Source organism: Etheostoma spectabile, chromosome 5, assembly GCF_008692095.1.
Source record: "Etheostoma spectabile isolate EspeVRDwgs_2016 chromosome 5, UIUC_Espe_1.0, whole genome shotgun sequence".
In the NCBI taxonomy this organism is placed as follows: Eukaryota; Metazoa; Chordata; class Actinopteri; order Perciformes; family Percidae; genus Etheostoma; species Etheostoma spectabile.
Window position 1 is genome coordinate 8704400 of NC_045737.1, and position 27507 is coordinate 8731906.

Below are 27507 nucleotides of genomic sequence, written 5' to 3' on the forward strand. Positions count from 1 at the left end.
AGTAGCGTAAAGGGGCCGAGAGGTCATCACTCAAAGCCTTTGGAGGAATTTCAGGTGTTGCTGATGCAGAATGGTCCTTTTCAGAGAGTCACATCGCTGTCAGAATAATATGTGTTTTAATGTTGTTGGTGATCCAGGTGGTTCTTGACTTCACTACCCTATAGTATAATGCATTTTAGCTTCTGTTCTTATCTTGTATTTCTATGTAAAATCTTCATCTGCAAGAGTAGCAACTTCAATTCAATTCAGTTTATTTACGAAAGGGGACAGTGCAAATTAATACAACACATGATTTACCAACGGGTTAAAAAAGTCAGAAAGAGCCAAAAATCTGTTTTTCATCTTTAGTCCTCTGCCCTTGATGTTACAAAAGGCTTTTTAAAATACAAAGAAACATCGGACTTATGTGGTGTGAAAATAACTTAAAACAGTAGTTCCGTATTGCTTCACACAAAGGTTTTACACAGGCTTTACACAAAGGTGACCACAGTTTGAGTCCTGGGATGTAACATTGTGATGGATGAACCGACCTGCCCTCCTGGCCTTAACACTCTACATCTAATCGTGAATCTGGGTTTAAAGTTTCCACACATGTATAATCTTCCTTGGTGCTGAGCCTGTCACCTTTATGAAATCAAAAATGTACAAGAGTTATTTGGTATTTTGTTTTATATTTAAGCTTAAGGCTAATTTGTGTCCTCATGTTAAGAGGAAGTGGTTGCACGTCATGTGACCTGCCTGAGGAGAGAGACCTACCTCGCTGATTTCATATCCTGTGGCGACTGCACACGATTCAAGTTACACAGTTGCAGAAGGAAGTTCGGATGTTTCCACAGACCCTGCTGCTTCTGTTGAATATCACAGACTGTTTTCTGTCTACTGTATGCATGCTTTTACATCGGGGACGACGTAAACACACACATTTCTATCAAATGTCACACCAAGGGGATCTCAACCACACACAAATACACACTGTACACACACATTAAAAAGTGATTGTGTCTTTAATCAGACAAACTTGCATGCACACAAAAAGTAAGCACTAAACACACCATTGACATATTTAAACAATTTATGTAGATTGTGATGTTATATGTTAAATAACCTACTTTCCTTTCTGGTAACCATTTCATCAACCCAGGTGAGTAATGTGGTTCTATGGCATCAAGCGAGCTGCACACCAGCTACCCACTGAGGCCCCCCAGCACCTAAATCAAAACCACACCTGCTTTAATAAAAAAAACATGTCTACTTCACTTTGTACATACTTATTCACCACAATCACTCCTAAAACTTTAAATCACCTGAAAGTGAACATACCACTGTAGATAATCAATACATAATAAAGTTGCTATTCAAGTTCTTGATGATAATTTTTTTTTAAATGACACAATCAAAGTGCTGAAGGTTGTATTTATGGGACAGACAGCATTCCCTGCGCCAAGAGTCATCCAAAACACACTTTTTTTGTCTTAAACCACGGGAAAATCTCTGCCACTCAAATCCTTTTTGCAAACTTGGTTTGAAAATCTATGACGTGCACAGAGGGTCAAAAAGAGGAGAAGGTGGATGGATGACAACCCAGCAAATGATGATGAATGAATCCCTGGAGGAATGAAAAGTGGAGGGGTTCACAGCTGACTGGTGGCCACACGCAGCAGCAGGGCCGTGACCAGCAGGACAGGGCTGGAGGCCACAGCCCCTGCGCTGTTGCGATGGTGGCTCCGGTGGGGCCCATTACAGTCGTCGCCAAAACAGCAGTCCATCTTGGCTCCGGAGCTGACGCCATGAGCCTTGTCGCAGAAAGCCTTGTACGTGCACGACTTCATCACGGTGCCTGGAATGAGAGTGAGACAGAGAATGGGACGCGTGAGGCGTTCACAGTTTAATTGCTTTGATGTCACAGAAGACTGGCCACTTTTATTCATTTTGTATGATGCTGTGAACCCTGGGAACTTCCAATCCTACACACACACACACACACACACACACACGAAGATAATGAATGTATGTAAGTAACCAACCTACTTGAGTTGCATGTTTTCCTGGGTTTGTATGTGCGCATTTACTCACTGGGTCCTGTAATGGTGGAGCAGGCGTCAGCGTACTGAGGGCAGGGGGTGGAGCCCTGTCGATTGCAGTCGTCATCATTGGACGCCACGCATGTGTGACATTTGAGGGTGTGGCCTTTGCAGACAGAACAGGAGAGAGCACCTGACTTGAGACTAAGCATATATGTTCACAGGCAGATGTAAGCAATGCGACACACAACCAAATGCTTTTCTTAATGGTCCATTCACCCCAGACTGCATCCACGCACACAGGCACATATGCTTGCAGGTACATTGAGTTGAGAGCTACACATGGCTGTCAGTTCCTTCCTCAAAGTTATGACTGGGACACATTTTGCATACATTTACAGTTTTTTTCCCGATTGTTACGACAGTGGTCAAAACTGAAGCAACATGTGCAAAACTCTAACCGCAGTCTGCATTACCAACAGTCACCTGAACTAAACAGTTGACATCACCTGCAAAACTCATCCCAGGCCACACAACTCCTAAGACACGTCTCAAACAGGCTCAGGGCAGCCAAACACTTTGCACAATCCTCACTGAGAAAACACACACTGTCACTCAGAACACACTGAGAGCAAAAAACACTGGCATCAAACACCAATCCATAAATTAGAAACTTTTTAAGCTTTACAATTTGAATCATTTGAGCGACTTCACACTAATCAGTATTTTCGAAAGAAAAAAAGTACAATTCTTTCACAGGGACATTTTTATTTTATAGCATAAGTTTTTTAGGTAAACAAGAAGGACTAAAAATCAGCCATTTGCTTCAATATAGATATATCTTTATTTTGTCTGTAGAAATTTACATAATTACTGATAAAAAGTTACAAACTAAAGGAACATAATATTAGGAAAGAATTGTGGGGCTAATTCTGCCTTTCCAGCATCAGGCCAACAAGTTTTCATCAACGTCACATTGGATGTCTTTTCTTGCCATGCACCTGGCAAAGAAGCTTCTAGAGTGCCTTATCCATCCCTGGCAGTCCTCTGGACTCATGTCCCCACATCCAGCACTCATAGCGACATTCAGTGGATCATTACAGATGCCACTGTAGATCTTTACAGACTGGGCTGCACCCTCAACGCTGCCTCTCCAAATGAGAGACCATGATTCACAACATGGTCTGTAAGTGTAGCCCTTATTTCACCAGAAATTACAGCTCTTTCTCTTCTTCTTGGTCTTCCTCCTTGCATCTGCACTCTCACTGCCACTCTTCACCTCCTTCCTTGGTCCATTTCCAAAAATACGGCTTTCCCTACATATATACTTTATGTGTTCACTGGCAAGTCTAAATCAAGACACCTGCTTAAGCCTTCAGCTGAAATTGCAATCAGCAGTGTTTGAAAAACACCAGGATGAAAACCATTCGGTTTTGAATGCATGGTTAACAGTTTTGATAGCAGTGTGTTTGAACAAAGTGCTGGAAATCCACAGTGTTGTGCAGGTTGTGGTTATATTCATGGGATGAGTGTGTAGATTTTTGAAAACTGTGTTCAAGCAATGAAAAACAAACTAGAGTTTGGTCCACATGAATTGCTGCTGTGCATACTATGGTTAGGGTTTGGCACATGTGGCTCCAGTTGTGTCCACTGTCATTTAGCAAACGAAAAAAACATGCCACACCACACACATCATTCACCCCTCACAGGTTTAAATCTGTGACAGAATAATATGTAAAAATGCCATAAATTGCACAAGTCTCTAGCCAAACCAGATTTACTACTGCATAAATGAACAATTTTCAACCAATGTCTGCTTTTCAGACACAAAAATCATCTATCCTCTGTATCACAGAGCGTCTGTAACCTCTCAGCAAATGATCTGCAAGCTGCTGATCAACAAAATACTTCCCCAATGCCGAAACTCCAAAACTCCAGTGTTGGAATGAGTTGTAGAAACTTACTGTGGCAGGCCAGAGAGATGAGCAGAAGCAGGGCAAGGGCATTCTTCATGGCAGCAGGTCGATGGTCACGGCGTCTTCCACGGAGTTCAGAGAAAGAATGGATGAGCAAAGTATCTAATGGAGGGGAGGTGGAGGACGAGGACAAGGGGGGGGGGGGGGGGGTAAGGCACGGGAAGGTGTTTGAGCGCATTAAGGTCTTATGTCTGTAAGCTCTACGTATGCTGCACAGCCAGCAGCCTCTAATGGACTTAACTGAGCGAGCTTTAACAGGGAGACACAGTTACAGTTCAGTGTTATTAGCAGAATTCTTTTCACTTTGAGTATTGATTTTACAACAGTTTTTCAGAATGAAGCTGAAGCATCACAAAAAAGCTTAAGCGCACTATTCACTCACGTCACCGCTTCAGCTGGGATGTGTAAGAGTGAGGCTAAAGCTGAGGCCATGACACAAAAAACATGACTGCAAACTGCAAAAACACAAGTAAAAAAAACTAGAAAAACCTTTAGTAGAACAAATTATATTTTTTATTTTTATTGAGGAAATTGTACACACCCACTCCTCATCACTAGTGAAATCCTCTTTACAATTACAATAATGGGATGTGACATTAGAATGGCACAAATATAAACTGTGGCACATAAGTGGGTTTGTCTTATACATGGATGTACATGGTGGTATAGCTATAGTGTCTGGGTATCAGACATTAAAACTTTTTCAATAGTGACTGACTCCATATAACTGAGTACTGAAACTGTAAAGTGCCAAAACATTTGAACTAAATGGTTAGTCAGATTTTCAGTCTTGCTTCATTTTCTTTAACTAAATATTGCCTCATTTAAATCACAGATTTCCAAATGTCCTACTGTATTATATTGAGGAAAATAGTGGTTTTGTGTTCAGCCTTCAATAAACATTGATGTGGCGGAGACATCTGGCCTATTTTGTTAAATGGAAAGAACATCTCTTTAACAGAAAAAGCCAAATAATGATAAAAGTGTTACCGTTGCTAAGTCACAGCCTCCGAAGGCATTACTTTACAACTATTTTTACTGGTGTCTTAAGAAAACAATCTGCATTGTGAGAAAGACAAAGCTATGAAAATGATCATGCAAATAAACAGATTTGCTAAACAACTGTAAATACAGACATGTTAGCTCACATCATGTCAGCTCACATCTTCATCACGTATAAGCAACTGACATTACCTTTAACAAAGCTGTCAAACACTTAGTTTCCTTTGTGGTAGGAGGTAAATGTGATTAGTGGTCTCTCAAATCTGTGACATAGTGATGGTTAAAAAAAGGAAAAAGAAAAATTGTTGACATATTCCATTACTTGCTAATCTTCTAATAGTTTAAAATATCTTCAACCAAAATACAGTAATGTCTATGTTTTAATGTTTTCCAGTTGTTCAGAATTCTTAACACAGGATAGGTAACAAAGTGGTGGAGTTGATTTAGCTTTTCACTCTTTGCACTTCAACGGACTTTGTGGATCAGACGAGACAATGCCACAAAGTTTATAAGACTTACAGGATAGTCTATGATTGTCAGGTTATTGTACTTCTCTATTAATGATAAACTTTCTGCAACTACTTGAATTGTCCAGAATCCAGGTAAAGCAAATTTTGTGAATTAATTGCAGTTTTAGTGTCACAGACATGTGGTCCAGACCCGTTATGGTTTCAGAGTCTCTTCTGAACAACCACGGCCTTTGAGGACTAATGCACATCCTCAAACAACGCTTAATCCTTTCCTCCAGTTCTTGTTTATCGTGACTTTGACCCTGACCACATTCTGCCCCACACAAAACCCCTGAGCTTTGCTCTTTCAGAGTAAAATCCTTTTTTACTTTACAGAAAAATAAATTGAATGAATTGATGCTTTAATATTAACAATCTTTGCCCATCAAAATATACTCTATGCCTAAACGTAACTCTAGAAACAAACCCGCCTGCATGATGCCATCCTGTTGGAGGAGTTGCTGGGAATTTAGCTGTTAAGCTGCTGAGAATTTAAGTTGAGTCACAAGCAGGTAGTTGGCATAATGGGCAAAAGAGCTCCAGATGGCCTCATATAATGGGCAATAACACAAACAAAAGAACGTGACCACATACAGTACTTAAAACAGATTCCTACTAAAACAATTATTAGCATGTACAGAATCTTATTGATCCAGGTCACGGGTAGTGCAATTGTAGTATACAGGAAGTTACTTTAGACATCTGTACATAAGCAGTCTCTGTGATGCAGGGCTGGCAGAAGGTATGAGAGCTGCTTCTTGGCTGGGGGGCATGCACAGGGCGTCGCTGTAAGGCAGGACCAGAGGGACGGTACTGGCTGACTGACAGGGAGTGTCTTCTCAGTCTATTTTTCCCATTTTGGCAATCAGCTCATCACAGATCTTGGTGAGTTCCTCCGTCTCTTGATTCTATGACAACGCAACAAAGGATGAATACATACATTTAATACATCTCTATATACTAAATTACAGCACAAAAGTACAGTGTAAAAATACGGTAAATATGTTGTATTGTGTATTATTAAGAGCTTAAAGTTTTCATCTAGAAAGCAGAAAGATGAGGATGCCGGTTACCTTCTGCTGCAGAGCTTGTTCCAGAGACTCGTTCTTCATCTGCTCTTTCCTCAAACTGGCGGCCATCGCCATGTTCTCCGAGCTCAGCTTTGCACGCACCTGGGCGATCTCCTCATTGGCCCTGTGAGATGTGTGGAATGAGGGAAATTAACAGCATTCCAAACCTGTAAAGGTTTATAGTTCATTATAATTGACACAATAGGAAAATTAGACTTTCTACATACTTGTCTAGTTTCTCCTCAGCATGGAGTTTAAGTGTCTGGTATCTCTGCTCCTCCTGCTTGACTCTAGCCAGATACTCCTGAGCACACTTCTTCAGCACCTCCTCATTCTGTACGAGAAAACAAAAAACAAGCACTGTTTTATTGCTCCTCTGGTCAGCTGCGAGTCAAGAGTTGGGAACAAATTGCTTCAACCGCAGGGTTTCACTCTGTAGCAGTTGGTGAGTGAAATAACGTATTCATTGAGATAAAGGCCAGGTTTATCTAGTGACCTTCGATGTTAACCCCTGCTGCTCTTACCTCTAGGCGACCACTGCCCCCAATCACAGGATATTCTAACCATATTCTGATCCCCTTACAGTCCTCCGATTTGTGCTACTATCAACTGATCGCGTCAGCACTTGAAACATACACTTTCTTTGAGCAGTTATCTGGACATAAACTAGTCCTATGACTGCTTACTTTCTTAAAGCCCTCCAGGGTGCTCTTCAAATTTTCATAACGCCGAAACACGTCAGAGAGAGATCGCTCCACGGAGTTCAGGTCAGTCAGGGCGGCTTCCTTCTCCGTTGTCACAGTCTGCAAAGCCTTCTGGGAAATCTGGTTGTTGCGTCGCTCGTCCTCTGAGAAGAGCGAAGAAGACATTCATTTGGAGTGCTAAATAATGTTTATCTTGTATTCAGTCTGGTAACAAACCACATTACATTAACCACATTAAACAAGGACACAAGAGAAAAAACTTGAGTGAAACGTGTTTTCTAATTGCTGCTTTGTCTCTCCTGATACAGGACAATGTGGACTACCGTCACTACATCCATGTCAGTAAAAGAGGAAACAGTACAAGATTACACAAATCACACTGTGGTGGTATTATCCTTACAGCAACCAGGGAAATAAATGGTTACATGAAAAATAGAAGTCTGCTCTTCTAACATTTCTACTCACCGATCATCTGAGCGATTGTCTTCTCATATTCTGCAACAATCTTCCTATAATAAGACAAAACACATGATAAGCCTTACTTAACCTTATGACAGAAGGCTTCAGTCTCTCAAAACCTCACATGACCACCTCGGAAGTCAAACAGGGATTTCTGAGTGAAAAGAATGCAGTTTTCTAACCTCATCTCGTTGACTTGTTGTCTGCTGTCCTCGTACTTTTTCTTCCAGTCGCTGGCTTCCGTCTCTTTAGTGATGATCTGAAAAGAGACGTTGACAGTGAAAAGAACTGTGCACTCAAAGAAAACACCTTAACATGATCCACTTAGGACAAAACAAACACATATTTCATGTTAGATGAGTGTGATAAAACTACGCACCTCCTCTCTAATGAGGGTAAGAACGGCCTGTTTTTCTGCCTCACTGATGCAGATAGAATCCAGGACCTGACTTCCTGTTTTCTGCATTTCACTTCCCCCCGACTTGTTCTTCAGCTTGCATGGGTCCTCAAACTGCTGAAGGTAGAAGGAAATCGGTTTTCTTGTACATCTAATAGTATAATGGTGGGTGAGTCTACCTAAACTTTTCAAGAAAGTACAAGGTATTTATTTAAAAAACACAATAACACAGTAATCACCAATACTGCCATAAAACTATACCTTTTAAACTAAAGAAACCCCTTTTCCCCCAGTCTTCCTCATCATTTGTTTGTTTAATATTGTGTCTTCTAATAATTTTCTAAGTATAAAATGCATAATTTTCTGTGCAGCAATTTTTTTTTCTTCTTCTGCTTGGATAGCAAATGCAAAACACCCTTCATGTTATTAGTTACAAAATACCAATTAGTGAGAGAAAGTAACAAAGAAACATTTAATTCTGTAATAAATTGCATATTCTCTCTCTCATCTTTTTTTCTTAATTCTTGCAAACTTCTTTGATTCTTATTTTTTACCCTGTACCCCTCTTGCCTTTCAATCGGCGTTCTAACACATCTCAATCCTTCTTCTTCTCCTCCTTGCCTCTCTCCCCTTTCATTTTGTCCTTCCTTGGATTATGGCAGTCATATTCTAATCTCCTGAATGTAATCTAAATCCATCTGTCACCTGGGTACATAAACATGGTGACAGACACTAAATTCCTCCGGCTCCCCTTCAGCATAGTGCAGTCATCATATCAGAAAAACTGCAGTTGTAGAAAAGAAACATGCAGGTAGCTCTAAACACAAAAACTGGGCATTCTATTACATCTTTAAGCCTATGCTTGAAATCTAGTCTGTGCTAATATGACCATTACTGTGACAAGTGAAATGTAATAATGGCTCAATGGTGTTTTTTGCCTCCAACGTCGCCTTCCAGGCAGCTAATCCTAACCCTAAACATAATCATTGCCACGCTGCCTGGAAGAAGACATTGGGGGCGAAAAACACCAAACACTGTAATGCTGGGGCACTTTTGGAAGTCTGCAACTTATGAGGACACTTTAGTTTAACTAATAAAATAGTGCTTCAGCCCTATCTAGTGGTCACTGGGGGGATCACTTTGCAGTTGAATCACTTATGAAAAATGTCACATGCATGAGAGTGTACGGCTATGATAGACAGATAGATTGCATATGAGCCTGACACAAAACATGTAGGGGAAATGACATGAATGATCAATTGTGATGTTAACTTACCAATGAGCAGCAGTCTGAGTCCTCGGAGTTTGATGACACATGGCAGTCTGGAACTAGAAGAAAGTTATACACGTGTTAGTAACAAATTTAGGATAAAACATGCTGTGGCCCATATTATAGTATTACGTTGAACAATTTAATTTCCTTGCCTAGAGGATGAGACATGATCACTTATTTCCATCAGTTATAAGTATTTTCATGACTTATGTAATATTATCTTTTTAATGTGTAATTATAAGTTTTGCTTAAAAGTGCTCTAAGCGATGTTGGGTGACTTTACTTCTTGTTGACGTTATAAGTATTTTCAAACAAAACAAGACTAGTTTCCCCCTCCCCCCAACAAATGTTTTAGCTTAAAACACGCGTGACATCGCTTAAAGCACCTTTAAGTCTAGCTTTTAAATAAACTCACACCACTCGCAGTTTGCATACACTTTACTTATGACTCACAATGAGCCTAAATGACTAGTTAGGACATATGTTGCATAATATTTTCCAGGCAGGCACTTCCTTTAGCAATGACAGATTTCTGAGTTCACTGTTTTTTTATATCTCAAACTCATGTAAATATATCAGCTCAGTACAACTTTAAGAATTGCCTGTCCACAGTAAAAAACAACAACAGCATCACGCCTTTAGAAACAATAAAACCACAAGTGTAACAGTGCCTGTTTTATCACACCAAAACAACTGAGCAAACCAACCATACTGTCATGGTGCTCGTGACACAGTCACAAGTTTCAGTGCACAATGATGAGGAAAGTTAATGATTAATGTTGCGTGTGTCTGTAACAGTAAGGCAATGACCGGTATTGACCGAGGGAAGCTAAAGAATGCTGTCTAAACTTTAACATCCAGTTATTTGAACTCTGTACTGTAGAGTCCCTCACTGATAACTGAGTTATTTACTACGGGATCAGTGTGCACTGTAGCTGGGCACAACATTAACAGGAAAATCTTCATTGATCCTGTTACTCACCGCTTTGATCCTTGTCTGGTTTGACACCGACACTGCTCGCCAACTTCTCCTCGTCTGTGGCGTGTTCTCCATGATGGTCGTCCTTTAATAGCAACAAATATAATCGACAACATTAACTGTACAGAGCTTTTCTAATTCTTATACTATCACATGGATCAGATGAGCAATAGCCACATCTCAATTCTTACCTGTCCGCTGAAGTCCTTTTGCATTTGCTGGTTCGGCTTCATTTTACAGGAGTTCCTGAGAACGAAGGTCAATAACAACGTCAGTGTCAACACTAACCTGATCATAATTCTGCGTATCGGTACATGTGGGCAGGTATGGTGATGAAAAGAGAAAAGCAGGAAAGACAGAAAGCGTTACAGCCAGACCTCATTACTCTGCTCTGTGTGTGTGCGCTAAGTTTGCATGCTCTGCTTAAAGCGCTGAGTTACATAGAAGAAAAATCTGATTAATCAAAGAGATTATTTTCAAACTGAAATAAGAGCAAGAACAGTTGCTCTGAGCATTAGAGGGATTTAAAGGGTTTCCACTAACGCTCTTTCTCCTCTACTTTCTAAATCTACTCCTACTTTGTAATTTAGGTCAGGTGGATGTAAGTAAGCCTGGACCTGGACTTATATTAAAAAAAACAGCAAGGACTGAGGTTACAAATACACACACGCCTGCACACAGTTATACAGTACTTACAACAGAACACAGAGGAAATGGACTTGCTCAGCAGTCCTGATGCCACACAGAGAAGAAGGGAAACAGAATGACAGGTGTGGAAGAAAAAGGAGGAAAAGACACAGGAGAGGACGGGACAGGGGTTAGCTCAAACACAAGGTGCGTGCAGGGTTATTATAGTTTAGTAAAAAATAAGACTCAGAGTAGACAGGTGAGAGGTTTTACTTAAACTGGAAATTAAAATCTTGTTGAAAACAAAAACTATTTAAATTAATGGGAAATTTAAATTCTTCCATAACTTCTAAACCAACTTTAAGCAGGAGATTCATAAAGAAAAACTATTTAGAATTATGGATCAGCTCTTTTTTCACATTATTATCTGGGCAAAATCCCAGAAAAACTTATCAATCAGAATGAATATTTGGGCTGTTAAGTGAGAAAGCTAGCACATAGAAACTGCCTTTTATTATTATTATTGGCCGTTAAAATATATTTCATTACAATTTATGTAATTTAACGACCCTGTTCCTGTAAAAGTATTGTGTTGCCCATGCCAAACTACTCATTAACTTACTTAACTAAAATGATTGATAAAAATAAAAATAATCTTTGTGTACAAAACTGAATTTGCCAAGCAGCAATGGTTCCTCTAACAACAGGAGTGTGTAATACTTATACAGGAGTGTGTAGTACTTAGTGTAGCAGTTCAGTGGTTCTTGGTAAAAAAATAAAGACGTGACTCATGATTCTTTTGTAGCAAGAACAGAAGAACGCCACAAGAGGGCATTGTTTTACACTTCACTTCACTTTAACATTCAAAAAAAAGTTCTGCCAGCAAACACAAAATATTTGAATGTTTATAATACAGCCATGAATACTGAGGAAATACCCTAAATCTGAAATAATTCAAGCAAATTAAAAAAAAAAATCCTCCTGAAAAGTGAACAAAAAAATTAAAGTGAACTTAAATTCTAAAAGCAAAATGATATCAATAAAAAAAAGATTGAAAACTATAATAACACTGAGAGAAACAGCTGAAAGAACGTTTGAAGGTACCCAACAATTGGTGAAAAACCCTTTGATTGTGAACGTGTTGTGTTCCCTACGGCTATAAGAGAGAGCATTGTTTGTTCAGTTATATTAGTTCAGCTTCAGTCACTGAGTGATGGCTGAAGAGGCCTTTGTGTTGTGTATGTTTGTGTTTTACTCACGTGGTAATTGTGCCGTTGGACTCGCAGGCCTGTTTTGTGTTTTGTGTGTTGCCATTGAGCAAGTCGGGATCCACAAGGATGTCATGACTGGGGATCAAGTTTGAGTCTTGGCTGAAGTCAGATGTCACTGGAGCCTCGTCGTCCACCTCCAAAGGATCCGGTTTGTTTATTGGGGAGAGGATGGACAGAGATGGGGGCCTGAGGGATTGAGGCTGTGACAGAGGGCTGGATGGAGAGAGGCCCTCTCCAGGACTGGATATGCTGCTGAGGGTCAGGTTGAGGTTTTGGTCCAAACCAAAGTTGTGCTCGTTAGGTAAGGAGCCGGTGAGGTTGTTTAGGGAATCAACCTCTTGGAATGAAAGTGGGCCGACACCCTGGTTGGAGTTCTTGTCCAGAAAGTAGTTTGTAACATCAGGAAGAACTGTGAAAAGGGAAGAAAAGTAAGAACGTACTGTATATAACTTAGTTTATACAGGACCTTTCAGGAGCAGAATGTCACAATAAAGAAATGAGGCAACAGGCATATAATACAGACTTAAATTGAATAAAAAGAGTGAAAAACAACATGAATAGAAATAACTTAAAAACACCCAAAGGCAAATTAAAAGATGTGGGTCTTTTTAAGATGTTTTTAAAAGGTGTCCACAGATTGCCCAAAGTCCAAATGGAGAGTTTCAAAGTTTAGGAGCCACAACCTTAGAAATAGTCTATCCTAGTTTTAAGTCTGCAGTAGTAGTCTGGTGTATGACCCTGAAGAGCTACAATAGTCTTGAATTGATTTGTAAATATTAGTCAATAATATGTCAAATAAGACCTTTTCAAGGACATGATCAAGACCTTAACCCTCTGAACCTTAAGGCCATTTTTACAGTTCATTGTCCGTCTGGATTTATTTTATAAAAAAGCTTGTAAAACATCAACCCTGTTGTCTACAGTCAAGATATGAACATCCTTTTTTTCAGGACAAACTGGGTTATTAGAATATTTGGGCTGCAGTGAGGTCACTTAAATGTTAAAAATGGTTGTAGGACCTTAAAGACAAATAAATAAAACGGAACATAAATCTCACAGATATGTATTAATATCACAGACAGAGCAGTAAAACCTAAGCCATTTTACTCTCTAAAACACTTGGGAGTCACACTGTGAAGAAATAATCATTATAACTTATACAGTTGACAAAATACATAAATTTTTTCAAAGAAAGTCCAGACGCTTTTGCCCTCATGACATTTACTTATGCCAATATTCAACATAATAATGTCATATTTATTGATATTACACCCACAGCAATGCTACACAAGCATTTGTGTGTCTTAAACAGTTCTCCTATATGCAAAAATAAACATAATAAAAATAAACATAATAAACATAATATATGTAACATAACATAATAACATAATAATATAACATAAATATATAACAAATCTCAAACCAGTGGGGCCATTCTCCTCTGTTTAACGGTAGATATCTATCTTGTCCGCTATAACATCTTTGATCGCATACTAGACTACTTTGACTGGGAAGATTGTCCTCTTTCAGCCTCCATACTCTTTAGTCCCCACTCCATATACTTTCGGTGACGTTGTACCCCATAGACATATAAATTTATATGTCTATGTTGTACCCCATATATGGGTATGCTATTTCCGTACACACAGAGAGGAAACAGGGAGCAGCGGGAGCTAGCGGCAGAAATGAGCGAAAACGCAATGAATTGTGGACATCAAGTGGATAAATCCTGGATGTAACAGTTTGGACTTAATGCTCAACAACCCCGAAAAAGGCACAAGTTCCAGGCTGGATAGAAAGACCTCCGTAACCGCTAACTCGTTAGCTTTTAGCTGAAAGTTTCGGTAAGTCTCTATCTTTTATGGTTATTAAATGATTAAACTATGAATCAGAGGTGCTGTTTTGGCTCGTGGGCGAGTCTCTCGGGTTCAGAGGGTTAACAGAATAATTTTAATTAATAATTTTAGACCACACATTAATGACCCAGGGATGTTTTGCTAAGGCAGTTGGAGAAGGAGTTAAAAAAGTTGGGACAGAAGGAAAAAAAGTCCAGTCTCCTGTACAAAAGAAACACTTAACAATGAGCTGAAACTATAAAGCTCTGTCAAGCCGAAGGGAGCTGGAGATTCAGGTGGTACATTTCTGTAGGTTCATCCCTATGAATGAGTTTACTTTGTTTTCACATTGTCATTTGTTAACCTAACAATATCGATTACAGACACTTTAAGACATTAGGAGTGTTACACAAGATGCAAACTTGAATATTATCAACATAGCAGTGATAGGAGATACCTTTCAAATTGCTTAATATCTGGCCAAAGGCAAACAACACCATGCAAAGAAAATAGGACCCAGGACAGAACCTTGGGGCACACCACACTACTGAGTTTCAGTGGGACGCATTTACCAACAGCAACTGAAAAACAGAAAGGAAGAAGGAGAACCACTGCAGGGCTGACCCTGAGACAAGCAGATCTTAATCCTTTCTTCAACATCTCTTTCCCAACACAATAACACATACCCCATCCTGTGGCTACTAAAAAAAATTTTATTGCAGGATTTAACCTTGAAATGATGGCCTCTCCTTCTCCTGTGAGAACACTTAAAATGGCTGCTGGCTTCCTTTCAGAGCCCTTCACATCCTGTGTCCTCACACATCCGTTAACTGCTAGCTAACGACCACAGCAGCAGGCTGGTCTCTGTTGAGTCACACTGCTGCTGAAACACAGGACTCTCTGTAACTGAAAAATACACCCACTCACACTGTAAAACTTCCACAACTACACAGAATAATAAAACTCCTGTATTTCTTCTCAACTTGCACACAACATGAATTAAGTCATTGTGGCTTCACCTTGGGCGGGTAACAGCTTCTCACATCGTTTCTCATGACTGACGGCTAACGTGTGACTTATTACATCATACATTTAATTAAGTTTATGTAAGCTTCTGCTCAAAATCTCGGTACTTTCAGACAAAACACACACCCTTCGGAGAAAGAGAACAGATGTAGTGGAACCACACCCAGTCATGCAGAGTACACACCACCACATGACCTAGCAACAAAGACAACATCAGGCTTTATTACAGTTTCACAAATTGACAAAAAAGAGGAAAAGGAGAGACGGAAGTGAGAGAGAAACAGTTAGTATATAGGTAGACAAATAGCTGTCTAAGGTTTCAGCTACGCCCTGGTTTAACAGTACAGTTTGATTGTGGGCATTGTTATTCCCATGAACAGACAGTGACCCAACCCCCCCACCCCCTATCATCTAATTATAGAGAACCAGAATATTGGTTTCTCCACACAGTCAATCTTTTATTTATGAAACTAACCCAGATTTTGTACAGAGCATGTGACTGTTTAGCATGAAAATGTGACCATAATAAACACATTAATTTCTCTGTTATTATCTGGCACAGCATCCCATATGCTATGATCAAAACATGTCTAATTTCAGCTAGCTGAGCCATCTAAAACACGTAGACCAATTAATGAAAACTGATGGAGATGGAGAAATAGCGTTTTCACTGATATAAATAGCATTTGTTTTAGCACCGAAGATGCACTCCAGATGATCTACTACCATGGTGATGTGGGGTACTTGCTGAAAGCAGGGCAGTGGGAGGGGAAGGGTGAGGGGCTGTGGATTGGACAGCAGTTGGCTTTACTGGCAGCTTCAAACTAGTGTGTCTAGAGTTGGGCAGTATCCAAATTTTTTACCATACCTCCTCCCTATTTTACCATGGTATACGATAATACCGTGACTAATTAAAAATGATGATGTAAGGGTCAGACAGCATCACCAAACTGTTGTCTTGTGCCTATATTTTTCAAAAAACTGAATACCACTATGCTGCCAAACTGCAGAAGTCGTGTTGTCCTTCAAGACCCCCCCCCCCCCCCTTCTCCTCCACACCGTCACCTAAAAATGCTTGTGTGGTTGTCATCATGACAACCACACATAAGCATTTTTAGGCATTAAATAAATTATATTTAATTCTTGTCTCCTACACAAATGCATTGCATTTTTTTGATGACGGTATTGAAACTGATACCGTTGATATTTTTAAGACCCCACAGTATAATGTATTGCCGCCCAACCCTATCTGTGCCTGTCAAAAGTGTCAAAAGCAAGATGACACTGTGGCCGACACAGCAAACCACATAAACAGAGAACAACATAGTGACACAAAGGAACATTGCACATTACGTAAATTTCCCTTTATAAATTATTGTAATTATTATGCTAAAATTAAAGTGTTAGTACCTAACCCTAATCTTAAAGCCACCTCTTAAAAACTGGACAAATAAAATGGCATGAAACCAGCTTGATCAGGTATGACTGGAGGTAATCAGAGAATATTTTGTACATATACTGTATATTTTTAGAATTTTTTGAATTACATAGAAATTATTTGATCAGAAAATAAGTAAACAATATACATTTTCACAAAGTACTGGACCCTGCCTGAGACTATCCAATGGCATTGTTCATGTGTGACAGAATGTAAAGTTTTTGACCAGTACTAGAGCCCTGGGTCAGCCGACAGTTGAGCCATCTTACCTGTGGGGTTGGAGTTGTCCAGTTGGCTCAATAGCTTCACAACACCTGGTGACTCTGCCTCTGGGGTCTCAAAGGTACTCTCCGAGTCTGAACTGTGGAGAGAAAGAGAAAGGAAGCCTTAGGAAGGACCTTAACAAAACATAATTTACAACAAAGAAAAGAGAGAGAGGGAGAAACAGCAGGAGAGAGGTCAGAGCTACAACAGAGTGTTTGAAAGGTTATCTAGAACTAAAGATGAAATCTCAAGTGTAAAATTGAAAATTTTGCTGAAACTGACAAATATGATCTAAAAAAAAGTTTTTGTAAAGTGACTTTACAGCATGTGATAAAAAAACAAATCACATTGCAAGTTTTCAAGTTATAAGAACAGTCTACTGTCTTTGAGAACAATTAGGCATTGAAAATGTCTAAATAGCTACATATTAATGTTAAAAACAGCTACTTAATGATACAAATGAAACAATGAAAGCTCTGATTGTGTTAGAGTGTAAAATTATTTCTAAAAAGATTTCAGAGTTCAAAGCAGCTCAAAATAAACCAGTTGCTTTATTTTAAAGGAAGTCAGAGGAAGGGGAAGGAGGGGAAGTGAAGTCCAAGAAGGCCACCTGCATCCTATCCCTCAATAAGGACACACTATGTACCCCAGGCTCATTCACAGACACAGACACAGACACAGACACACACACACACACAACACACACCACACACACACACACACACACACACACACAACACACACCACACACACACACACACACACACACACACAACCACACACACACACAACACACACACAACACACACACACCCACAACACACACACACACACACACACACACACACACACACACACACACAGCTTGTCATCTGTACAGCTCACACAGACACCCACACAACAATATGCACCAAACGTGAGAAGACACAAACGTTTTTGGTCAGGGACGAGACACTCAGAGAGAGTTTATGTGGTGGGGGGGTGTTGGATGGGAGGTTGTTGTGTTGTGTGTGTGTGTGTGTGTGTGTGTGTGTGTGTGTGTGTGTGTGTGGTGTGTGTGTGTGTGTGTGTGTGTGTGTGTGTGTGTGTGGTGTGTGTGTGTACGCATTCCCAGCCACTTAAACACACATCAAAACGTCCACACTAATGAAAAACAGCACGGAAGGAGCAAAGCTCTCAATGCCCAGTACCCAACCACACTCCATATCTGATACCAGTTCACACAAACACATCAAGTGATGGAAATCTTGAATAGTTACTTAGAAACTAAAAATGGACAGAAAAAGAATCAAAAGCTTTGGAAACTATGGCTTTTTTCCCATCCCCCAACTTTCAGCAACTGTTCCCCAGCTGCCAAACAGCCTTCAAACAAACAAACAAAGAAACAAACAAACACAAACACACACACTAGACAGTCATATCCTCAGCGTTTGGTGCCTCATAAAGAAAACATTATGGTGCAAAACAGCCGTTTGAGTCTGTATTTTGACTAAGAATCTGTTTTTAGCCAATGACAGCATGACCAAGCCACTGGGATCCACAGCATAGGAAAGAATCCAAGATTATACCACTGTGTGTGTGTTGCTCTCCTTGTGTGTGTGTGTATATCCACCACCTGTCAGAATGACTCAGAGGAATCTGCATTAATCACACAAACACACAATCAATATGCTGCTATTTAAACTGAAGCAAATACAGAGAATCACTCTTTCCTTTCCATACATCCTCTCTTTTTTTCTTATACAGACACATTAATAAACCATAAGTCTGTCACTCTATCTTCTCTTACTCACTCACTCACTCACTCACACTCACACTCACAACACACACACACACACACATTGTGGCCTAACCCTCTTACTTGTCCTCTACGCCATCCTTGGATCTGGGCTCCCCTTCGTCCCCCGCACCCCCAGTCACTGCTGACCATGTCCATTTGGCCCACTGGACCGGAGACAACCAGGACATCCCTGCACCACGTCGAGTCTGAAACCTGCTGCCACCTCCAAAATGTAACAGTAAACTTCCTCTTCTGCTGAATTTGTTAGATTGTCACTGCTGTCAATCAGGTTCAGTGATCATCCATGGTCCTTTCTACTTCAAAAAGGAGACTCTCAAAAAGAAGCTTTTTGCCTCTCTCGCTCCTAATGTCAGCGTCTGCTCCTCTTGCTTTCTATATGGCTTGCTCACTTCCTCCTCTTGCCGCTCAGCTTTCTCATTCTGCTCTTCTGTGTTGTTGACGCTCATGAGAGGGAAACGTGTCTCACACTGCTGCTGTTTCTGCTTTGGTCTCCACAGCCCTGACTCACACAGTGCAGATTACTGGAGCATCAGTAGTCACTCCTCTCTCTGGTCCCCTCCCCTCTCCCTCTCCTTCTACTTCTGGGTGGACGATCAGCTGGTTAACAGACATGGGCTCACCCTGCTACTTTGCTAATGTGCTCACTCGCTCTCAGGAGTTGGCCTCCCCCTCTCCCCAATTCTGTCAGGGTTTGCTGATTGTGAGGGAAGAGCGGGGGAGAGGAGAGGCAATGCTTCCTGTTTTAAGAGAAAAAGAAGCATCCATTTTCTCTAGGACAGACAGACTACCAGACATTTGTTTCTTGAAGAAAAAGTAGATGAAAAGAAAACAGCGGAGGAAAGGGAGGAAATGATTAGCCTAACGATGGGGATTGGATATAAAGCTCATAACAATGTAATAGTCCAACCTTCTAAAATCTGCCGTCTTATAAGGCTAACCTCAATACCTAAAAAAGTAAAATGCTGTAAAGCCCTACCTATGTACATATGTGCTGGCATGTTTTGGGTGGCCCACAATGAGTTTGAAAGGAAATTTGAGTTGTTAAGGCAACACCAAAAATTCTTTTGTACCTTAAAATAATGTTTCCAAAATCATTTCAACGGTTCATCAACTAGTAACAGGGTGAACGGCACTTCTGCATTCGCTTTGCGGCCCTCTGCCGGCTATAACCGCACTATGCAAGTTTGCCAGATTGTGTAGTGGATCTGTACTTCGAATGAGACATACGACAGCAGTAATGGACAATTCTGCTTCCAACCTGTAGGGGGACCGAAGAGAAAAAATGCTTTGATGTTGCTTTAATAGTTGTTTTTTTATAGCAACTTTCAGGCGGGGGCTGTGTATAACTGTGAGTAGTGACATAAAGAGTAAAGAATATTTACGCCTATATGCCCTGTTGAATAAAGGGAGCAACAGCTACAAAGTTGCAAAATTATGTTTTACAAGGACTAAGAAGGTACCCTGTATGAATACTATAATCCACACAAACAAAAGATATGATGTGAACTGGAAATGTATCCATTAATTCCATGATGTTGTGTGACAAAAACCGACAGAGCACCTATTGTTCACTGAAAAGATCTAGGTCAGACATCACACTAATCAATACAGCAAATCTAGATTCAGCAGTGTGGTGGTGCAACTACCCATCAGACTGACAGAAAAGCCATTTGGAGGATAGGTCTGATCACTGCATACACACACTTTCCCCACACATGTGCCTCTAAGGCTGTTCATGGATGGCTTATATAACTCTAAGTCTAGGCTTTCACATGTATACATCTCACACACACACACACACACACACACACACACACACACACACACACGCACACGCACACGCACACGCACACGCACACGCACACGATGAGTTCTTTAAAAAAAAACATAAGCCATGACTAATCTAATAAGGGGAAGATGGTTCAGCCACTGTGAAAAAGGTAAGCAAGGGGAAAAAAGGAAGCAGCAGAGTCCTTTTTCTTGTTATTTGCACTTTGAGGTTCTTTCCTGCTGTTTATTGCTCACATGTGAAATCATGAAATGAAAGGCAGAAGCTTTACCACTGATAACTGATCTGGACCACAAAGGCAGGCAGGCAGATAGATGAGTGCATGAACGAACACACTCAAAAATAATGTCACACACTGTTGAACACAGAGAAAGACGCTCTGTTCAATCTGTGATAGCTGGATGGAAAACTGGGGCAAATTATAGGCACGACAGATGGAAAACAGCATTAATTAAAAATGAGGAGTGAAAGACAGAGATATAACAAGTATGAGAATGGAAAAAGTGAGTTTTGGGGTAGGACTGAAATATTAAATGCAATGCAAATGTTTTTGTAACATTCCAGAAAATATTCTCCTTCCTCTCCTTTGTTTTCTTATTTGACAGTCAGTACAGCTGAGAGGACAGACCTGTCTGTCTTGCAGTGGACACGACCTGCCAAAACCTTACAAGGTAAAGCAGTAAGAGCCGTGTTGCACACACTGTTTACTTTGCTACAACTTGAGGTTGTGAACTGACCTCTGGACATAAAATATAACAAACAAAAAACACAACGTATTTATGCAGACAGAGAGACAACATGCAGAAGTGGACAGAGAGGAAATATCCCTAACTCTCTCCCTGGATGAGAAATGAACCACAGACAGAGAAAAAGGAAAACAGAGAGAGGGGAAAAAGAATCAGCTCTTATGTAATACCTTGAAACCACAAATAGCAACGAGTGAAACAGTGGCAAACCCACACATACAGTACACCCATATGCGATCTAGAGCAGCCATCTTAGCACACAGCAGAGGAAATACTACACAACAGACACCAACCCTCGGCTATTATGTGTTTGACGTCAGTTAATCCAGCAAGAATGCACATCCTTAATTATTAATTACATTTTGACTGATCGCAGCATGTGTGGTTATGAGCTAAGAATAAATCAGCAATGATATACATGTCTGTGAGCCACAACAGAGGTGATGTGATACTGGATAACTATGCATGTGCGTGAGTGTGGTGTGTGTGTGTGTGTGTGTGTGTGTGTGTGTGTGTGTGTGTGTGTGTGTGTGTGTGTGTGTGTGTGTGTGTGCACTGAGAGGGAACTAGAGAAGCTTCTCAACTATCACAGACTGTAGATCTCTGAGCTTACTTAATCCAATGTATGATGACAGAAGGTCACAAATCTGACATTTTGTACAGCACCACTATCAGGTCATCATTTCCCATGAGCAACAATTTGGTTCATAACAAGTTATCTTAAAACAAATGGGTTAATTTAAATTACATTCGTAGCTTTAGCCGGGCCTTCCTCTAGCACCACCATCAGGAAAACTTGTATACAATGAAATAATAAACTAATGGCTGGATTTGCAGGGAAAGACCACAGCCAAGGCCCCAAGAGGATGAGCCATTTTGATTTTTACCATCCTCACAATTGTTCTTGAGCACCATCCCGACATATTTTTTATTTCTATACCCAGTGCTGCTAGGAGATGTCCCAGTATGTTGCCTGTCCAACATTTTCCTATTGTGGCATTTAATTGCAGCTTCCATAATTTTAATGTTAGACTTGGGCCCTGTTTCATTAACAAGTTACATTCAAAGAAAATGTAAAAAGCACTTTAAAATAAAAAGTGCATATCATTAAGTTGAAAGCATCTATCTTGGAATGCAATAGCTGGACTAGACAACCTGCAAGATAAGTGTTTTCCTTAATGTAGCAACATTTTGTTTTATTCCTCAGACACCCACACTTCAGTATTTAACAGTCTAACAATAAAATACTTGATAGTGGCTTCTTTCATATTTTATTAGGGTACTTCTATTATCTCAAACAAACTTTTTCAAACTATTTTGTTCTTGTGCAGTAGAGAATATGGCTGAAAAATAGACACTAGATGTGTAGAGGTAGAGCCAGTATTGTTTGGTTTCTATAGACGCTGCACAAAATATATTTGTAATGAAACAAAGTTGTGGATAATGTTCTGGTGTGACTACACAGTCTGCCATGTATAAATATGTGGCCGTGTGTACATGTACATGTAAAGATGCATTATGTGGGGATACAAGTAAGGGGAGTGTGTGTGTGTATGTATACACACACACACACACACACACACACACACACACACACACACACACACACACACACACACACACAATAAATGATCATATGTCATCTGTAGATATTGTGTTTATCAGTACGTTTTTCAACAGACAGATGGACTTGCTGTCTGCCTGTCTGTCTGCATGATGATGACTCACATAGCTAATCTAAAGAGAATATTGCTATTGGCAGGATAGCTCAGTTGGTAGAGCAGGCGCCAGTATATTGAGGTTTATACTTTCACACAAAGGGTCCAGCCTGTGACAATTTTCCCACATGTCTTCCCCCTCTTTCTCCCCCCTTCTCTCTCGCCCCTTTCATAGCTGTCCTATCCCTTAAAGGCGGAAATGCCCCCAAAAAAATTATCTAAAAAAAAAAAGAAATGAAAGAAAATAATGTTGCTGGGTCATAGTTGTTAGCTTGTTCTGTGCTATGGCTCCATCTAGTGATCATTATTGGACTCTCAGCCAGATCCCTCACATAAAACCAAACTAATTAACATCCAGCAGCATTAACAGCACCATCAATTTAACTGACCCTTCTGGGATACAATGCCAGGAAGAAAAAACCAGCTGAGGGAAGAAAAGATGTGAGAGAAAGAAAGCGAGAAAGATGCATAACATGTCTGACGTCACCTCTGGTAGCTTGAACAGAGTTGACATGATCTGTAGTTCATCCATAGACTGTAAGACTGTGGGTTTCACCATGGCAACTCTTAGGGAAAGAGTCACATGTGTATTAGCCTACACTATGAAAACATACTTATAGACACAACACACAGGACAGAAAGAAGGTAGGTAGCAATGCTGATTTTACTTTATATCTTTTGTTGGTTTTTATATTTTAATGTGCCATTATCCAGGACACAGCAGTCCCACTATTATTAAATATAAAGAGAAAGTCCAACATCTATGACATGCTGCATAACTGTTTTCACATTCCTGATATATCTGCATTTTAAATAGAGAACACCCAATTAGCTGCAATCAGAGCAGAAATCTAGCACGGAGTGAACGGAGTATGACAGAATAGAGCCGAGGCACTCACCGTGCTACAGTGGACTAGAATAGCTTAACTGATAGAGGCATGATAAACAAAAGAGAAAGAATGAGGGAACAAGGGAGAAAGAGAGAAGGGCTTACCCAACAGGAGTCATGTACAGACACCAACTGATCTATTGTTCCTGACTACAGGGACACAAGAGCATACAATTCCCAGACAATAGTGCGTGTCATTGTACACATGCACGCACAGAGCAGTGAGATAACACACCCCCTACTGTTCTACCCTCTACTGTTCTTCCATTCATTTTCTTTGCCTGTTAAATCAGTTTCAACTAGATTTAATTTCCCTTTAAAATGCCATATACATTTGATTTCATTGCACTGTACTATAATATACATCCTTTATAACAATATTGCGCAAATGACGGATTTTAGTGATAAACTTCAACATTCTTCAGCGGTGAGTTTCCCTTTCATCCTGGCAAGTCTAGTCAGCACAGGCTTATGCATAATTAAAAGGTACATCCACACATTTGCGCTTGTCTTCATGTATTTACAATGTGTGTCTCTCTAAAGATTAGCAAAGTTTTTCAGCCTACACTGGGTGGAATTTGTACCACTGCAGCAAGAAATTAGTTCCAAATGCAAGTCTGGCTCTTCCCAAACAAAGAACAGTCTGGATGTTTATGGGTTTTGGAGAACAGGAAGTCTACTGTACATCCAAGTCTGCTCCAGTTAGGACATGAAACGAATGATTAAGCCAACTAAAATTAAACCAGAAGCCGAAAACTGAGCTCCCACGGCACTGGTTGGCTTCCCAGTTTTCCCACAGGGAGGACTCCAACCCCCACCAGCCCTAACACAAACACAGATGCAGAACACTACAGTATGCTCATGTGATAACAATGAGTGATGCTTTAACATGGCTTTGTCTCAGTGTTAGTCCCTCTGAGTTCTCACGTCCTTGCCTTTCTGTCACTCGCTGTTTCCCTGCCATCTCCAAAACAACATCTGCTTCAGTAGACGGCGACACCGCTTCTCATATTAACCACTGTTCTCCATGACTTGAATCACTGGGTGAACACAATGACATGTAAGAAAAGACTGGCTGAATAGGCCTGCACATTTACGTGTGTCGAGAGAAAGTGTTCCACTACAAGGGGCTTCCGGAAGCTTTTAAGATATAAAGCATTGATGGGATCAGGTGGGAGGACAAAGTGAAGGACTCACTCTATGTTAAAAAGGATTAAAGAAAAAGAAGAAGTGGGAGCAGAGCGGTTTAGTTCTTTAAGCTGTGACGAATGCCCCAGCAACAACATCTTCATTCCCTTTCCCTTCATTTTGACAAGATGAAAGGCTTCATATATCACACAGTACTTTAAGGATGCCAAATGCATTAATAAGAACAAGAAGCTGTGCTATACCTGCTCTGTGGGAAATAAATTGTACCGTGTGTATCATTATTCAAATATCACTTTAGAATTTGGGTCACAACTACATAATTAACAGCAGGCGGCAGCAATTTCTCTTTACGGTTGTAACTACAAAAGCTGCTGCTAAAATGTCAAACCAATGACACTTGGATTTGGCTTGGACACTGCCTTATTTTCAGAAGCATGATCAGCTCATGCTCATTACATTAGCCTCTGCTTACGTCATCATCAGCTCTACCACTCTGTCTCTTCCCTCTTTCCATAGATTTGAATACCAAAATAGCATTCAAAATAGCACGACCAGAGAGCATTTGTGCAGAGCAGTCTGATGGGCTGATGCTTTTAGTCCAGCAGGGAAAGCCCTGGCACTAAAGGAAGCTCTGAGGTCTCAGCACTGCTCTTCTACCCCTTACTGGATCTCTCACTCATCTCTCCCTCACTGACACGGAAGCACTGGGTTCATACACACTCAAGACAACAAAATATCAAGTACCAAAGGGCTGAACTGATCTGCACCACCTCTGCCTGAGCAAGCTTCTGTTTCTCATCAAGAACTTGCACACACAAACATACAAACAGTAAAGGATCTCATCTTACATGCTGCTCTTCTTCCGAGGAGAGCTGACGGAGCCTTTCCTGTTCTGGCTGAAGGAGCCCCCCATGGCAACAGCTGCGTCTGTGTTTTAGGTTTATCACAGATGACGATGACGCACGTCCCTTTTCTCCCCCAAAGGTTCACCTCTGCCTCTCCTCCAGACAGCCTGGCTCAACATCAGAGCCGCACAAAGCACCGCTTCTCATGACTGACTTGTTATTATCTTACCAACAACCAGCCTCCCCTTCCCGCGGTCCTTTCTCTTACTCTGTCTCTGTTGATGCTGTACAGTGTAAATACTCTGGAGTACTACTGATAACACATACATAGCTATAAGGCCCGCCTCCTCGCTCTACTTCTCCTCTCTCTCTCTCTCTCTCTCTCTCTCACACACACTCACACACTCACACACACACCAGAGGAATATTACATTCACTTGTCAGTCAGGCAGGCAGGCAGTGCATAGCCTTTAGAATGAAAATGTGTGAGGTGGTGTTTGCGTGTGTGTGTTTAATAGCAGAATTCTTTAAAGAGCACTAAAGTCCAGGGACTTGGAGGGGGTAGATGGAGAGAGAGAGAGAGAGAGAGAGAGAGAGAGAGAGGAGAGAGAGAGAGAGAGGAGAGAGAGAGAGAGGAGAGAGAGAGAGAGGAGAGAGAGGAGAGTGTGTGTGTGTGTGTTGTGTGGTGTGTGTGTGTGTGTGTGTGTGTGTGTGTGTGTGTGTGTGTGTGTGTGTGTCATGGGGGTATCTGGCTGGGTGAGAGTATTGTTCGAGCGTGAAAGAGTCTCTTCTATTGTTAGTCAGCTGAATACCAGATCTGAGATGCAGGGGGAGGGATGGAAGATGATGGAGGGAGAGTTGGCGGCTATTCAACACAGCCTCAGTTGTTGTGCCACATTCCCACTACCTGCTGTGATCCCATATACCCACCCTTACAGCCCCTTTAAGTTTTAGCATGACAACACACTCACAAACACAACACCCCAAACCACCACACACATTTGTTAAACCAACAGTGTAAGAGATTCCACTGGTCCATTAATCATATTGAGTGTCAATACAGCAGAGCCTTGTAATGATTAAAGAAGGGAATCATACCTCCTGATTCAAGCCTGTCCCGTCCTGTTAAAATGGATAAAATGACAAATGGCTAAAAACCCTCAGAGCACGGTGGGTCAGGCAGTGGTGCCCAGCACAGGCCCGCCCTTCAGAGGCTTAAGTGCATAACTTCCTCCCACTGAGATGAATCACATGAGGCGTACTATGGATGTCCTAATTTCTGAAGGACCTTTATAACATTTTATTCACAAAGAGCACCCAAAAGAGCATTTGGCATAAATAGGTAGTTTACTGTTTACCAAATGATGGTATGAATATGTAGCCTAAGTTTTTAGTCAGTAGCCTACAGCCACTTGAACGTTACTCTGACCACTTGCTAGCTTAACGTGTTAGCGCCACAAATTACGAATGCATACCTATATGAACAATTATTCAATGTAGCAAATAGCCCGGACTAATAACTTAAAAAAAACTTGCCTCATGTTTGTTGTCCTAAGTTGCCAGTCAATTCAACCGCTGCAAGTGATGCAGTTTTCCACACGACTGCGCATGCTCGAGGGATTTGCCATAGTAACGTGTGGCTAGACGTTTAAATTGTAAATTTGAGAATTTAAAGTGACAACACTTATTTCGTTTAAATAGATGTCTGTTAAGTCTCTG

The 27507-nt window shown here is 40.7% G+C and overlaps 1 protein-coding gene and 1 long non-coding RNA gene across 8 annotated transcripts; one reads left to right on the top strand and one right to left on the bottom strand.

The window, feature by feature from the left end:
* The first annotated feature begins 528 nt into the window (after nt 1-528).
* LOC116689269 (uncharacterized) lies at nt 529-16663 on the top strand. The gene is made up of 3 exons (XR_004331961.1): nt 529-642; nt 10888-10891; nt 16651-16663. It is a non-coding gene; the product is annotated as an uncharacterized LOC116689269 (long non-coding RNA).
* LOC116689252 (transforming acidic coiled-coil-containing protein 1) lies at nt 4939-27369 on the bottom strand. 7 transcript variants are annotated; one of them, XM_032515716.1, is made up of 13 exons: nt 27325-27369; nt 16857-16948; nt 12277-12697; nt 10582-10636; nt 10394-10475; nt 9415-9467; nt 8121-8255; nt 7924-8000; nt 7748-7791; nt 7265-7425; nt 6806-6912; nt 6582-6702; nt 4939-6416 (listed from the first exon to the last, which is right to left on the bottom strand). In XM_032515716.1, exons 1-13 carry the CDS (start codon nt 27327-27329, stop codon nt 6348-6350), a joined length of 1422 nt encoding a protein of 473 aa, XP_032371607.1. In that variant the 5' UTR covers nt 27330-27369; the 3' UTR covers nt 4939-6347. The 7 variants fall into 7 exon arrangements, with proteins under 7 accessions (XP_032371607.1, XP_032371608.1, XP_032371606.1 ...); XM_032515717.1 differs by lacking the exon at nt 27325-27369 and adding an exon at nt 25792-26104 and having other exon boundaries at nt 8121-8252; nt 9415-9461; XM_032515715.1 differs by lacking the exon at nt 27325-27369 and adding an exon at nt 25792-26103.
* Nucleotides 27370-27507: the final 138 nt, after the last annotated feature.

Coding starts and splice junctions, on each gene's coding strand:
- LOC116689252 (XM_032515711.1), bottom strand. CDS start 18,819: ATGTCCTGGTTGTCTCCGGTCCAGTGGGCCAAATGGACATGGTCAGCA. Junction 7,792..7,923: donor CAACAAGTCAACGAGATGAG/GTTAGAAAACTG, acceptor GTCTTATTATAG/GAAGATTGTTGCAGAATATG. Junction 6,703..6,805: donor GCTGAGGAGAAACTAGACAA/GTATGTAGAAAG, acceptor CACATCTCACAG/GGCCAATGAGGAGATCGCCC.